The sequence below is a fragment of the Anolis carolinensis genome, chromosome 6 (assembly GCF_035594765.1).
Source record: "Anolis carolinensis isolate JA03-04 chromosome 6, rAnoCar3.1.pri, whole genome shotgun sequence".
Lineage (NCBI taxonomy): Eukaryota > Metazoa > Chordata > Lepidosauria > Squamata > Dactyloidae > Anolis > Anolis carolinensis.
The window spans coordinates 16458751-16474622 of NC_085846.1; the positions used below are offsets into that span (position 1 = coordinate 16458751).

Genomic DNA, 15872 nt, shown 5'->3' on the forward strand with positions numbered 1-15872 from the left:
CTTATGTATGGTCTCCAACATACACTTCCCCCATGACCCTTCTCATCCAATTGTTTGTTCTAGTGTGCATATCCATTCTATTTCTTATCCACAATGGTTACACCTATACCAGTGGTTCTCAACCTGGGATCCCCAGATGTTTTTGGCCTTCAACTCCCAGAAATCCTAATGGCTGGTAAACTGACTGAGATTTCTGAGAGTTGTAGGCCAAAAATATCTGGGGACCCCATGCTGAGAACCACTGACCTATATTTTTTAGTAACTCACACCATGTACATGGGTGCTCTGTATGTTTCTTTCAGAACTGCCATAATTATGTGTTCGTTCAAAGCCCCCTTGACTCTCAGCTGTAAATGCATGGAGCTCCCAAATGCTCATTATGTATGAACTGGTCACAATCCTTATCATTTCCATCTATGTCCCTTCACATGTTGATGTTGCCCTTCCCTGGTCCCCTTTGCTTAGTAAGGCACCAAAGCATTTGCTTTACCTCTCCCTTCACTGGAGGAAGGAGTCAAATGGAACCAGTTCCTGCAATATTGAAGATCAGGTCTCTATATGCCTCATAACTTGCTTTCTTTCCAAGTTATACCCACCCACTGCCATCCAAATTCACACATACTGGGCACCAGTGACCCAGTTTGTGCCATATCCACAGTTCATCCCATTCTTTGTCACACCCAGCACCTTCCCTACCTGTCACCCACCCTTGTCTACAAAATGTTGCTTTATTTATATAGCTTTGTCTATCCTTACTGTTCAATCCAAACCCTTAGATACCCATGAACCTGCTCAAAAGGACATTACAGACCTCCTAAAGGGTGGTTGTATGTTTTCCAGGCTGTATAGCCATGTTCCAGAAGTATTCTCTCCTGACATTTCGCCCACATCTATGGCAGGCATCCTCAGAGGTTGTGGGCGAAACGTCAGGAGAGAATACTTCTGGAACATGGCCATACAGCCCGGAAAACATACAACAATCCTGTGATCCCGGCCATGAAAGCCTTTGACAACACATAGACCTCCAAAAGCTACAATCTCTTTCATATATCCAAGCATTCCTTGCCTGTGCATAAATAATCCCATTCAGACACCTGCACATCTAATGTAACCCAGAGAGATAAGCTTTTCTTTTGGTGATGGTGTGTGTGAGCATTAAGGCAATTTTCCCAATGTGCAAATCATTAATACATGTGGAATCCACCTAAATCCTGTCCTTTTAATGATGTCTACCTTGCAACCCATCTAGAACAATTTCCCTAAAGAAAAGTGACCATTTCCTTTGGTGCCTCAGTCCACATACATCAGTTGGGAGTGAAGATGGCAACTTCCCAACAGTTGAGCAGAAATGACACTTGGTGGAACTCTGCCGCAAGGGAACTTTTGAGTGATTGTATTTTTTCTTCTTCTGAGCAATAATTAGACCCCGGAGATGACAGGACATAGGAGGGGGCTGGACAATCAGATGGAGGGACGGGGAGGAGATGGGCAGTGGGATGTGGTTTGTGTGTGTGCATGATGCGGTTGGGTTCACAAAAGAGGGAGGGGTTCAGACAGACACAAGTCCAGAAAAAAATGGGATGGAGGGGAGGGTTTACATACAGTTATCTCCTGTTCGTGTGCACGCCCGCATGCGCCATCGCCCACATCTTGTGCCACCCCTCCCAACCGAGAGAAAAGGCTCACCCAAAGCAGGACGACGAAGGAGGAGGAGGAGAAATGGGAGAGAGAAGCAGGATTGCTTTGCTGAATTTCACACACACACACACACACCTTATCCCATGGTTGCCTTTTTTGGCAAGGGCTCTTGTTCCAAGATATCCATTGGCCTTTAAGTCTGCAGTTGCTTTTAGTTGTACAGTATTGCTCTAGCCTCCCCTACAACTTGTTCCTTTGAATGTCATCCAAGGTCCAAAATGAATCCTTTCCTCAGACCTGTGATTTGATGATGCCCAGGTCAAAGTTTAGGCCCCAGATCTCAATACCTGATTTATATGGGGTGCCTCTGCCTTCTGTGAAAGCCACAAATCTTTCAAATGATAACTGAACAGTCTCTCATCGCCAACACTTACACACACACACACACACACACAAATATGTGACAGACTGCTTTGTGCATGTGGAAGCAGTATCTTGGGGGGGGGGGGGAGGAGTAAGGGCTTGGAAGGAGAAATGAGCCATGTACTTACTGAAGCCCTTTGGACAGAGCTACCAAAATTACGGAGACAGAGCTAGTCAGAAGCTAAAGGCTGATACCAACAAGTAAATGAAATCCATGGAATTATTACAAGCCAGGAAAAGAGATTTTGAAAAACGACAGAGTGCTGAACCTATAACCATGCTGGCTGCGGAAGACAGAAACGGCAGCTTTACACATCCAAAGAACAGCAGTTTGGGGAAGACTAGAACTGGGTGTTATTTTACTATTCTCTTTTTAGGAATTAAATCCCTTGAATAATAATAATAAATATCTTCTTGATATGAACAAGAGAAATGAGTTTTACATCTCTCTCCTTTTTCTAAATTAATGTTTTTGGAGTTTTCGTATTTTCAAACTTTTGAAACTGAATGGTATATATGAGTTTATGTTATGTAACAAGTTACAACTTCACCCTTCCATAAATGTAGGGCAGAAAAACTTGCAAAGCCATACTCCAGACTTCAGAAAGAGCGGGTTTCAATTAACAAAATAAACCGTGTAGTCTGTAAGACGCTTTACTTCCTCTGCTTTTAATCATAACAGGACATTATCTAATGGGCAAGGGTGTGAACTAATATTTGGAGTTCCTCCTGTTTATCCCAGTTATAATTTTTACAATATTTCTAGTTTCCCACTGTTATTGAGAGTTGTTCTCATGCGATATCACTTCTGAAAGATTTATAAAACATTGTCAGCATGATTTGTTCTTATTAAAAGTGACAGGGAATTGTGGAAGTGTGATTTTTGGAGGTCCTTAAGCATATAAGAAGAGGCCTAGCCGATCCATCATTCTATTCACACAGTGAACAGTGTCTTCATGGATGTCCAAAAACTGGACCTGAGTACAACAGCATCCTCGCATTAATATTCCCCAGCCACTAATACACAAGAGTGCTAGAGGGAATATTTAATAGTCACTGATTCCTATTCTCCATTATTCTGTTCAATGGATTTTTAAGCCACCTGAGTAGGAGGAGATATCATATCTCAGGACACACAATTCAAAAGTTTAGCTAGGTATTGTAAATACTTTCTTATATCTATCCTGTGCTTTCAAGTTGAAATCCAGTTGCTAGTTGCAATCAGAGTAGGCCAATTGAATAAACGGCTCAAGTCTTGTGTAAACATTGCACCCAACTATCCAGAACCAACACTTTTTTGCATGGCAATGGGCAACAAGTTGTTTTGGAACTGCTTTGCAAACTCATTTTTTCCTCTTGTTATGTTTTCAGTTATTCTTGGGCAAACTGTTTGCCACTTTACAAAATCTGCCCTGGATCGCTTTTAATATCGCTGCATTAAAATCCTGGCTTTCAGTGTATTTTGCACACTTTGTGATTTAAATCTGCTAAAAGTCAGCTTTTATTAGATTGCTTTTATGTATTTACCACATACTTTAATTTCAATATAGTTACATGGATTTCCATTTGCTTGCTATTCAGATTTGTATGGGTTCTCTTGTAACATTTTAGGGGTGAATTTTGAAAAGTATGGTTTTGACAAAATGGTTACTAGAACTCTAAATAAGTGTTGCAATTTTAACCTCTACTGGCAAAAATGTTTTGAAAACAAAACCTAGCTTTTCAAAACAGAAAAAAGAGAAAAACAAGGACATTCCTCTCCGACAACAAGAAACCTGACTAGCTCTGTCTTGCAATTTTAGCTGATGCTGCCATGAGACTGTAGAAAGGTTGGTGCCTTAGAGGCCACAGAAGGAAAATAAGGAGAAAGTGGATGTCTTGTGGCAAGGACCGAACTGAAAGCAGGAGGGAGCCTGTGAAAAGGGTGCGCATGAATGAAGACATCCCCAACCCCAAAAGGAATCAGACTAAATCCCCCATCCCTCACCGGCTCCTGCCCGGTTTCTCCTCCTCTTCCTCTTCCTCCAGTTCGTTTCGGTTTCCTTTTTTGTTTTTCAGTCTGCCATTTTTTCTTTGATTTTGTTTTCATTTTATGTTATTTTCCCCCTTCTGTTTTTTTTTTGTGGATTTGTTTTTGTTTTCTAGTTGTTGTTGTTGTTGTTAACTATTTACAAGTTCACAGTACGGGCTGCTCCCAAGATGGCAACTCTCCGGCCCTGGGGTGAGATGGGGCTGTTCAGACCAAACCAATCCCCGCCCTCCGCCCCGTCCCGCTGCGTCTCCAGCAGGGCCTTTACCCATCCACATGGTTCATTGGCTGCTTCGGTCCATCTGGGGCAGCTGTGCAGCTACTTCCAGGGGGGTGGGGTGGGCTTCCTTCCGCGGCTTCCCCCCCTGGCTGCTCCTCGACTGCCCCGCTGCCCCATACGTCATGGCTGCTGTGGGGACGGGGGTGAGGATTGCTGGACTTGAGTCCCATTGGACGAGACAAGCTTCTTGTCCTTGGAGCCACGTCGATGGTGTTCGGACGAGACATCAGATTCGGAGCGCCGAGATGGCTGGCAGCTGCGGGTTGGGGTGCCTGGCAAACGGGGCTGCTGCCCATTCTTCTCATCTGGAAGCAGAAAAGAGTCCACATTTTAGGAATGTTTCCCAACCCGGTGCCCTTTTCTGCCCAAGCTTTGGCTCAGAGTGATATCAAAGGTCCTGTTTACACTAACTCTTTAATACAGTTCGAAACTAGCTTCAAACTCAAGCTACAAACTCCCACAACAGTACATGAAAGAAAGTCCTTAATGTAACTCAGTGCTCTATGGGTTTGTGTAATTACTATCTAGAACTCAAACTGGTTCCAGGATTTCCTATGTAATCATCTGCATGGTGAAGCCACTTTTTAAAATACCGGTTTTAAAATGCAGTAAATGCTAATAATAATAATAATAATAATAATAATAATAATAATAATAATAATAATTTTAAAAAAAACTTTATTTATACCCCGCCACCATCTCCCCAACGGGGACTCGGGGCGGGTTACATGGGGCCATGCCCAAAACAATACAATGTAAACAGCATATAAAAGAACAGCACAACACAATACAATAAGCAATACAGTAAATAATATCCATTACAAAATAAAACAAGGAGACAATAAAAACAAGGGCAGACCACATGAACATTAAGTTAAAACTCGGGGTGAGAAAGACATAAAAATAAAAACCACAGCGAACAGGGTCATAAGGGAGTGGGGTATTCTGGAGGATAGATATTAGGGGGAGCAACGGAAAAGAAATATAAAATGGTTACTCTCCAAAAGCACAGCGAAAGAGCCATGTTTTCAAGTCTTTCTTGAAGGCTGCTAGTGTGGGGGCTTGCCTAATCTCCGCGGGCAGAGAATTCCACAATCGGGGGGCCACAGCAAAAAAGGCCCTCTCCCTTGTTCCCACAAGGCGGGTCTGGGATATCGGGAGTGGGGACAGGAGAGCTTCCCCTGATGAACGAAGGGATCGTGTAGGCTTGTGATAGGAGATACGGTCACGAAGGTAGGTGGGTCCCAAACCGTTTAGGGCTTTATATGTGATGGTATACACCTTGAATTGGGACCGGAAAATAAAAGGTAGCCAGTGGAGCTCCTTGAACAGGGGAGTAGATCTCTCCCTGTAATGCGCCCCCGTAATTAACCTGGCAGCCGAGCGCTGGACCAATTGTAGTTTCCGGGCCGTCTTCAAGGGAAGCCCCACGTAGAGCGCATTACAGTAGTCCAGTCTAGAGGTAACTAAGGCATGCACCACCATGGTCAAGTCAGACTTCACGAGGTTAGTGTAAAGGTAAAGGTAAAGGTTTTCCCCTGACATTAAGTCTAGACGTGTCCAACTCTGGGGGATGGTGCCCATCTCCATTTCTAAGCCAAAGAGCCGGCGTTGTCTGTATACACCTCCAAGGTAATGTGGCCAGCATGACTGCATGGAGCACTATTACCTTCCCGCCAGAGTGGTACCAATTGATCTACTCACATTTGTATGTTTTTGAACTGTTAGGTTAGCAGAAGCTGGGGCTAACAGCGGGATCTCACCCTGCTTCCCGGATTTGAATTGCCAACCTTTTGGTCAGCAAGTTCAGCAGCTCAGCGGTTTAACCCGCTGTGCCACCGGGGGCTCATGGTCAGTGTAGATGGGACCAAAGAAAGTAATTTCTTTAGGACTATTACTCCCACCTGGCATACTAGCTGGGGGAGGGGGATTCTAGAAATTCAGTCTAAAAATCCCCCACAGAAATGCATTGGAAGCTGTGTTGACCATGATCCAAATGCTGAAGTCCTACCTTTCTTAGGGAAGCTCAAAGGATATGAACATTTCAGAGCATGCTTTGATTTTGAAAGCATGTGTCATAATCATGAATGCTACAAATGTGTCATAATCAAGGAAAGGTGTTTCTAAAAGGCATGCAGAGGAAAAAGGGAGGGTGATATTGTCAGTCTGTAATATGAGGCAGGGGACGTTGCCCTGACATTGTCAATCTCTTTTCTCCCTGCTCTTTTGAATGCTTTTCAAAAAACTTCTAAACTCAGGTCTGAACATCTAGGTTTTAATGCCTCTCTTGTGCTTTCTGTACACAATATGAACAGTTCAAGATACCTGGTTCCCAAGAGGTGCCTATGTAAAGGTAAAGGTTTCCCCTGACATTAAGTCTAGTCATGTCTGACTTTCGGGGTTGGTGCTCATCTCCATTTCTAAGCCAAAGAGCTGGCGTTGCCCATAGACACCTCCTAGGTCATGTGGCCAGCATGACTGTACAGAGCGCCATTATCTTCCTGCAGGAGCGGTATCTATTGATCTACTCACATTTTCATGCTTTTGAACTGCTAGGTTGGCAGAAGCTGGGGCTAACAGTGGGAGCTCACTCCACTCCCCGGATTCAAACTGCCAACTTTTCGGTCAGCAAGTTCAGCAGCTCAGTGATTTAATCAGCTGCGCCACCAGAGGCCTATATTACAGAAGGACAAATATATCCACAGCACAGTGGCACCAGGTTTTTTGTGGCATAAGCTTTCTTGGACTAGAAATAAAGATACAAGAGCCTCACTGGATAAGATAAAAGGTCTCTCTGGTCCAATATTCTGATTTCTAGCCAATGTCCAACCAGAGACCTCTGGAAAACTGAGAATCGGGGCATGAGTGTTTTTCTACATTCTTGTTCCACCTTAATTGTTTTTGGAAGTACGTTGTCTATGAATGTACAGGCTAAACGATCCAAAAATTTGTTTGTGCCCTTCAGTAAATTCCATAAATGTAATTCTGCAACATAATACAGCATTTTCCTTTGTCCTGAAAATTTCAGGCATTAATTTCATTGAATGATGCCTACTCTCTCCTGCTACCACCACACGCTTATAGTAGAAGAAAATGCCTTTTCTCCACATTATCCCTATCATATTAACAAACACCTACTGCCCAGAAAGCCCATGGGAGAAAGCCTGCTCCTGCTTGCTTATCAAAAACATCTCCACATGGAATGTATTTTCAAGAAGGTCTCTCTGGATGAATTTATAAAAAGGGAAACGGCCACCTAGATAATTAAGTGCCAAGCCGTTTCTGCTTTTGAAAGTTAAATGTTCTAAACCCCATGAGAGCACCTGGCAATCAGTGCATTTCTTTCAATATTAGCATAATATATTCCGGATACCATGCATCAATTAGTTCCTAAGTGCCACAATTTGTACCTGCATACTCTTTAAGAGGAAATCTTAAGCATCTGCCTTTGGCACTTTGCTATGAATGGAGAATTTTGGGAGTGATAATAAAGAAATACACACAGATTGGCTGAGAGAAACATATAAACAGAGGTACAGGTTTGTGCAATTCTACTAAATGGATTAAATAAAAGCTGAAAGGGGAAAGAGGAGCGTGAATTAGAGTGCCTTTTGTGAAGCAAAGAGGAGAAACATCCACATATTACAGAATATTTTCTGAAAATTGGCAGGAATAGACATCAGTGGCCATAATCCTGCATAGCTCAGCATTGTGGAATCAATTTATATGCAGAACTATTGTACTGGACTATATATTGTTGGGATTCAACCCCACAGTGCCCAAGTTTCTTGTCCTGAATGAGGAACAAGTTAGTTAGCTTAGAATAAAAGGTAAATGTTTCCCTTGACGTTAAGTCCAGTCGTGTCTGACTCTGGGGGTTGGTGCTCAACTCTATTTCTAAGCCGAAGAGCCGGCGTTGTCCGTAGACACCTCCATGGTCCTGTGGCTGGCATGATTGCATGGAGGGCTGTTACCTTCTCACTGAAGCGGTACCTATTGATCTACTCACATTTGCATGTTTTCGAACTGCTATGTTGGCAGAAGCTGGAGCTAACAGCGGCTGCTCACTCCGCTCCCTGGATTTGAACCTGGGACCTTTCGGTCTGCAAATTCAGCAGCTCAGCACTTTAACACACTGAGCCACCGGAGGCTTAGAATAGGCTGAGGTAAATCCCTTCCCCCCGACTCCTACCGTGTTTCCCCGAAAATAGGACAGTGTCTTATATTATTTTTTGCTCCCAAAGATGCGCTAGGTCTTATTTTCAGGGGATGTCTTATTTTTCCATGAAGAAGAATTCACATTTATTGTTGAACAAAAAAAATGAACATTTATTATATACTGTACAGTAGTTTTCATTACAAACCAACATAACCAAACCAGACAAACTGTGACTCCTGTCAAGAATTTCTTGTTATTACCATTATTTCCATGTACAACTCGTATGTACATTTACCAATCCTGCATGCTCTGGTGTTTTGTTTGGCGGGCGCCGAGCATGCTTCCAAACAAAAACTTTGCTAGGTCTTACTTTTGGGGAGGCCTTATATTTAGCAATTCAGCAAAACCTCTGCTAGGTCTTATTTTTTGGGGATGTCTTATTTTCGGGAAAACAGGGTATATGACAGTTGGAATGTATCTATTTTTTCTCTCCTGTTTCTGCTCTCATTCCCGTTCATTGTGTATAATGGAAACTTATTTACTGCAAGCCTTTACTTCTGCCTTCTACTTTTACATCTGAGTGTGTGCTGTTTGTATTGAGACCTCTCTCTGCTTGTGTGTCAGGAGAGATGGAGTTAGAGTAGCTAAGACCCAGTTCTTGATTATTAAGAAATGTAGTTATTCTTATTAATGTAAATAAACCTTTTGTAACTTTAAAGACTGAACTCTGCATCTTTGCCTCCTGTGCTCTAAATTCTTTACAGGCACATAGCACTTCACGCTCTGCTTGCTGTGAGCTGAATGCTGAACTATAAGTATCCTGTTTTTGCATACTTCTGAAGGCCATTTTTTGCTTCTGGGTAGCTTTCCCTAGCTAACACAGAACAAAATCCTAACAAATATCAGCCCCAAGATCTACCATAAAATTTCTAAAACTCGCTTCCACAGCTATTCCACACCTTAAAGAGAGCAATTGGGCCATAGATATGTCTATGTCCCTGTAGCCAGACATGAAGCAATTACATCATTGGGTTGTTGTATGTTTTCTGGGCTGTATGGCCATGTTCCAGAAGTATTCTCTCCTGATGTTTCGCCCGCATCTATGGCAGGCATCCTCTGAGGTTGTGAGGCCTCACAACCTCTGAGGATGCCTGCCATAGATGTGGGTGAAATGTCAGGAGAGAATACTTCTGGAACATGGCCATACAGCCCAGAAAACATACAATAACCCTGCGATCCTGGCCATGAAAGCCTTCGACAACACAATTACATCATTCATTAAGGTTCACCAGGGTCCTCTGAACATCTCTGAGGCTGATGGAATCACTTCACATCTGTTTACTAGAACATAACCACATCTTCCTGTGATCCTCTGTGCTCTCAATCTAGCATAAGTGTGAGAACAATTCAGTGGCTCTACAATAGGCTGGGGGGGGGGGGGGATCCCAATCTATGCACAACCAAAAAGTAGACATACACAAGCATAAGCATTGTTGCCACTAACAGGATGCCAGCCAGATTTTGTATTGAGTAAGATGTGATACAGTACCATCCTTACCTGCGAGGGCTTGTACAGATGGCTGGTCATGTGTGCTGAGCAGTTGCGCCTGAATCGTTTCCACAACCCGCTTAAACCGGCGGCTGGGACCTAAGCAGGTAAATAAACAGATCAGCTTGATCTCCTGAGATGGATCCTATAAGAGGGATTCCCAGAAGAGGATAGCGCTTGGGTCGCAACAGTGGGAAGGCAGAAGGGTAAATTATCAATACTGTATAAAGGAGTTCTGCAGCTCTCAGTGCCACACGTTGTTCCTTCAGGACTATGTGTTTGGACTGCAGTTTTCCAGTAACAGCTGGGAGGAGAATTAATATGGATCCTTGAGGCAGATGTTAAGGCCCTTCTTAGGTCTTGGGATATTGCCTCTAGAGAGGATTAGTTGTAGGGGAACATACAGTTGCACAAATAAGTCTGACCTTTCCTGCAAGTGAGTTGGCACTTCCACATCCACTACGCACTTCAGCCAGACTTCATTCAATGTAAAAACTGTCACTCTTTAGTTAGTCCAGCCTTGCACACAGGACTAATAATAATAGTTTTAGGCGACTAAGCAGTGCAATGCCAGGCAGGTGCTGGAACATCCTGGAAGAGGACGAGTGGGGTTTTCCAAGCCTCCTCTGAACTCATGAAGGAAAGCCCCTGCTTTGTCCTAGTATAGAGATGCAGCTTTCCATCTCTGCCATCCTCAAAAAGTCTTGCTGATTTGGTGAGATTATTCACAAGGTTGCCCCAGTCTCAAGAACAGAGAAGTGAAATGCCAGAAAAGGACACCTTTTCCTTTGTCCTTCTCACAATAGACATTCTGGTCTAGTCTGGCATTCTACCATAATCACGAAAACTGGCATAAAATAGATGTAAGGCCGTGGTCCACACATGACAGGATATATCAGTGGATATATCAAGATATACTATCAAAAAATGTATCATTGTCAGAAGCTAATTAAGAATATACTGCAAATCGTTTCTGGTGTACAAGAATCGGCCATCTACACAGATGTTGCCCAGGGGATGCCCAGATGTGTTACCATCCTGCTGAGAGGCTTGTCTCATGTCCCTGAATGGGAAACTGGGGCTGACAGATGGGAGCTCACCCTGTCTCGCGGATGTGAACTGCTGACCTTCAGATCAGTAGTTCAGCTGGCACATTGTGCCACCACAGCTCCTACTATCAAATGTTAAACAGGGCTGGACAAAGCGTGACTCTGGTGTCACAGCTATTTTTGTGGGCCCTAATATCCCTGTCCTTTCCTTTTTAGCAAAAAAGGGCCAACTCCTGGAAACTTCAGATGCAGAGGTGCATTTTTACAAAGAAAAGAAGTCCTGCCCATACTGTGTAACACATAAAAGCCTATTTTTCAAAACCAGAATTGACCACTTCCATTTCTAATAATTTAATTAAGCATTTTTAGCAATGTGATCCCCTCCCAGAGGAAATAGGTCTCTGGATCCACAACTGTTGCCCAGCCCTGTTTATTTTTATTTTTTGAAGTAAAGCCTGGGTCCTTTCTCAAAATTTATGGACATTATAATTGGGTTGCTGTGAGTTTTTGAGGCTGTATAAACATGTTCCAGAAGCATTCTTTCCTGACGTTTCACACACATCAATGGCAGGCATCTTCAGAGGTTGTGATTTCAACAGAAAGGAGGAAACTATGAAAATGAACAAAATCTGGCTACCAGTATCAAAAAATTCTAAAATCAGGACAGTAAATAATGAACAATATTAAGAAAACGGGAATTACAGACAAGAACCAATCAGGGCCAGCTAACACCTCCCAACAAAGGATTCCCCCAGGCAAGAAGCATTCAGGCTTTGAATCTGTAAGACCATTAAACACTAATCAAGCTGGTCATTTGCAACATTCACACTTGCCTCCAACAGACAAGAGTTCTTTCTCCCACCCTGGACCTTCCACAGATATATAAATCCCACTTGCCTAGTTTCCAAAAGACCACACAACCTCTGAGGATGCCTGCCATAGATATGGGTAAAACGTCAGGAGAAAATGCTTCTCAAACATGGCCATACAGCCCAGAAAACTCACAGCATCCCAGTGATTCTGGCCATAAAAGCCTTCAACAAGACGTTATAATTATTATTCTTATGTCATAGTTGATATTATTTTATTATTTGTTATTTCACAAAACATTTCTATACCTTTTTTGTTAGCATAAAATAATTTTGATATTTTTTTAAAAAGGAAGTAGTATACAAATATTTTCTTTCAAAAATCAATATAATAAAATATCAACAAGGGTGATTATATTGATGATGGATCAACGACATTGTGTGGATGATTCGAATACTTCCTATAACAAAAATTTTATTCCACAAAGTTGTAGGGAGTGTCCTTGATCCTTATAACATAGTGGGGTTTGACAATGTATAATAATACTAGATGATAAAAAACAATTACAATAACACAATGATAAAACAATAAAATGTTTCCTTAAAATTGCCAGGGGAAGCTGGCAAGGGTAACAAACAGGAAACAATCCAAACAAATAGGTCTCCATGCTGTGGCAGAAATGGTTTGCCCACTTGATCTTAATGGGAAAACCCATTCCCCACTTTAAATACCACAATGGAGAAGAACCCTGCTGGCAGGACTTCCCCTCAAAGCATAACGATCAGGACCATCTAAGCCAATATATTTCACCAGCAGAACGCTTTGTTCCTCTTGTCAGCTTTTAGGGCCTTCAAAAACAGAATCAGTTGTTGGCTTCACCTTGCACAGAGGGTTGGCAGATTCAAAGATGGAAATCATGCAGGTAAAGAGGCAAGTTACAGGGCCAAATATAACAGCCGTTCGGCAACCATGTGTTTTGTTAGAGATTATTCTAATATATTCCAGGACATAACTAAAATTTGTTTTGTCCCCCATGCAAGTGCTGGACTTTTTTCTTCCAGTATGAACATATCTACACTGCAAGCTTAAATAGATTTAACAGTCATTCTCCTCCCCACAAAGAATCTTCTAAAACAATCTTCTTCTCATAGAATCTAGAGCTATAGCTTAGTCATCTGTCAGCAAAACAGCTAACAGTGTTGTCTTTTATTTTGTTTACTTAAATCCTGGGCTCCACAAATGTTGCCTTGCTTTAGTAACTATCCCACATGTGGCCGTTACCACGTCTGCCCTGACTATTCAGCCAATTCCAAAAGGCTGCTGGATAATTTTGTCTTCCTAATCTGATAATGGAGAGGGTGTCCCTCAAATTTTATGAACCCCGAAGGCCAATCAGCGGAGGATTCCAGGGCACCCACCTGAGATGAGGGTGAAGGTGACAGAGTAGATCCCGCTGTCCTTGTGCGCCTCCCCACCCTCGGAGTAGCTGATGTCAACTTGGAACTTGACAGGTTTCTGGAAGACGGAAGGGCCACCTGACGACTTATATTCGGCCCGGAAGCTTGTTTGGGATACAACACTGTGACTCAGGCTGGGGATCTACGGAGGTGAGGGAAGGCAGGAGACATCAACTCACAGCGCATTCGACGGCTGGGCTCTTCTTCCGTTGTCCAGCTCATTCCATCACCTCCAAAACTCAGGAGGCATCATCCTTCAACCTTAGCCTACACCGTTCATCCTTGGTCCCTCCAACCCACCCAAGACATGCTTGTCTCCCACTCTCCCTCCCTGGTCCACAGCACTTACTGAGAGGAAGGCATGTACAATATCAGCCTTGATGGAGCTCAGGGGCTTGTCTTTGATGACCACAAAAATTTGTTCCTCTTTGTCAAGGTTGATAAAATTCCCAAACCAGGATTTCTTGGCTAACCTGAAAGGAGGAAAACAGAGCAAGGAGGCTACAAAAGCCTATCAAAAAACACAATGGGAAGGATTGGATAATGTGTCAATTGTGGACACTGGTACAGTAGAGTCTCACTTATCCAAGCTAAACGGGCTGGCAGAACCTTGGATAAGCGAATATCTTGGATAATAAGGAGGGATTAAGGAAAAGCCTATTAAACATTAAATTAGGTTATGATTTTACAAATTAAGCACCAAAACATCATGTTATACAATAAATTTGACAGAAAAACTAGTTCAATACGCAGTAATGTTATGTTGTAATTACTGTATTTACGAATTTAGCACCAAAATTTATTTATTTATTACAATATTTATATCCCGCCCTTCTCACCCAACAGGGGACTCAGGTCGGCTTATGATATTTCAAAATATGATATGATATGATATTTCAAAATATCATGATATATTGAAAACATTGACTACAAAAATGCCTTGGATAATCCAGAACCTTGGATAAGCGAGTCTTGGATAAGTGAGACTTTACTGTATATTTTCCAAAAGAGCAACTTTTCTGTCCAGCTATGATGATGGTGCTAAACAGTACACAAATACAACAGTCTTGAAAGTGATGAGTGTTTTAAACTGGAGCAAAGGGAGAAATACAAGACCACCCATATCTATAGCAACACTTTGATTGTAGAAGAAAAGCATTATTATCCAAAAAGGCTCTTGATGAAAACAAAACCTGGAGATAAGAGAAAAGGACTGAATTTCCCCTCCCTTCTCTTGTCTCCTTCTTCTGATACTCACTCAGGGGATGATTCTGGAGTAAGACTGGACATTTCCTCTGGTGTGGGAACTGCAAGGGTGGAAAAATAGTAACACATAAAAAATAAGCATGATCTATTTTCAAAGCACAGGGTGTATATTTGCTATCAGATGCTAAGGACAAATTCAGAGTGTGAAACTTTCATCCTTCACTTGGGGAAGGGCACATACTTTACATGCAGAAAAGATCCTAGATTTATTCTTAGGCATCTTTGGCAAGGGAAGAAGAAACCTTTTCTTTGAAACAATTGAGAGCTGCAGACAGTCAGTGTCCTACACTAAAGGAGAGGAAGGCAAACCTCTTTCAGCTTAAGGTTTTCAGGAACTGCATTCTAGCGATGGGTGCGGACAAATGAAAAAAGATGGGACCAAAAATACCAGAATTTTTTAGCTGAAAGTTCTTTCAACTAGAAATTTAGGAGATCTACTTCAGACTTTTAGAGCAGTGGGAAAGCCTACTCTTTCCCCCTTTTCTAAAGGCTGGGAAACACCAAATGTCACTGGCAACTGATTGTAGCATCTGAAGCATTCCAAAGGGGTCAGATTCAGCCTCATGGCCTACAGTTCAGTTCCCCATTCTGATAATAAATAAGTGGGTGGACCATCAACCTGATTTGGCATAAGGCAGTTTCCAAGATTCCTACTTCACATACACCAAAACTCTCATACATTCAGCTGGTATGCTTTTCACATAAACACAACAAAAAGCATTCTTCCTATGCACACACTTCTGTCGTTTTGAACGTTTTGCTTGCATTTTTTTTCAAAGAGCTGCCTTTGAAGACGGTCTGGAAACTCCAGCTGGTTCAAAGGTTGGCAACCAGGCTTCTAACTGGAGCTAACTATAGGGAGCATACAATGTCCCTACTAAAGCAGCTCCACTGGCTGCCCATAAGCTGCCAGTCCCAAGTCAAGGTGCAGGTTATAACCTACAAAGCCCTAAACGGTTCAGACTCTGCCTATCTTTGTTATCACATCTTCCTCTATGAACTGGCCTGGGCTCTAAAATCTGCTGGGAAGGCCCTCCTCTCGCTCTTACCACCGTCACAAGCGCAGTTGGTGGGGACGAGGGAGAGGACCTTCTTGGTGGTGGCCCCCGACATTGGAACACTCTCCTTAGAGAGATTAGGCAAGCCCCTACACTGTCCTCCTTCCATAGGGACCTGAAAACCTGGTGGTTCCAGAAGGTTTTTGAGAATGAT

The 15872-nt window shown here is 42.6% G+C and overlaps 1 protein-coding gene across 3 annotated transcripts in view; it reads right to left on the minus strand.

The window, feature by feature from the left end:
* Positions 1–1378: 1378 nt before the first annotated feature.
* The window catches only part of brsk1 (BR serine/threonine kinase 1), a 67773-nt gene continuing 53279 nt past the window's right edge, over positions 1379–15872 (minus strand). For 2 of the 3 annotated variants that reach the window (XM_016996509.2, XM_016996508.2), the window contains 5 exons: positions 14653–14701; positions 13744–13867; positions 13356–13536; positions 10079–10177; positions 1379–4675 (listed from right to left, as the gene is read on the minus strand). In XM_016996509.2, coding sequence (XP_016851998.1) covers positions 4491–4675; positions 10079–10177; positions 13356–13536; positions 13744–13867; positions 14653–14701 — 638 coding nt within the window. In that variant the 3' untranslated portion in view covers positions 1379–4490. The remainder of the gene's footprint in view (positions 4676–10078; positions 10178–13355; positions 13537–13743; positions 13868–14652; positions 14702–15872) is intronic. The other variant, XM_003225874.4, reaches the window with a different exon arrangement.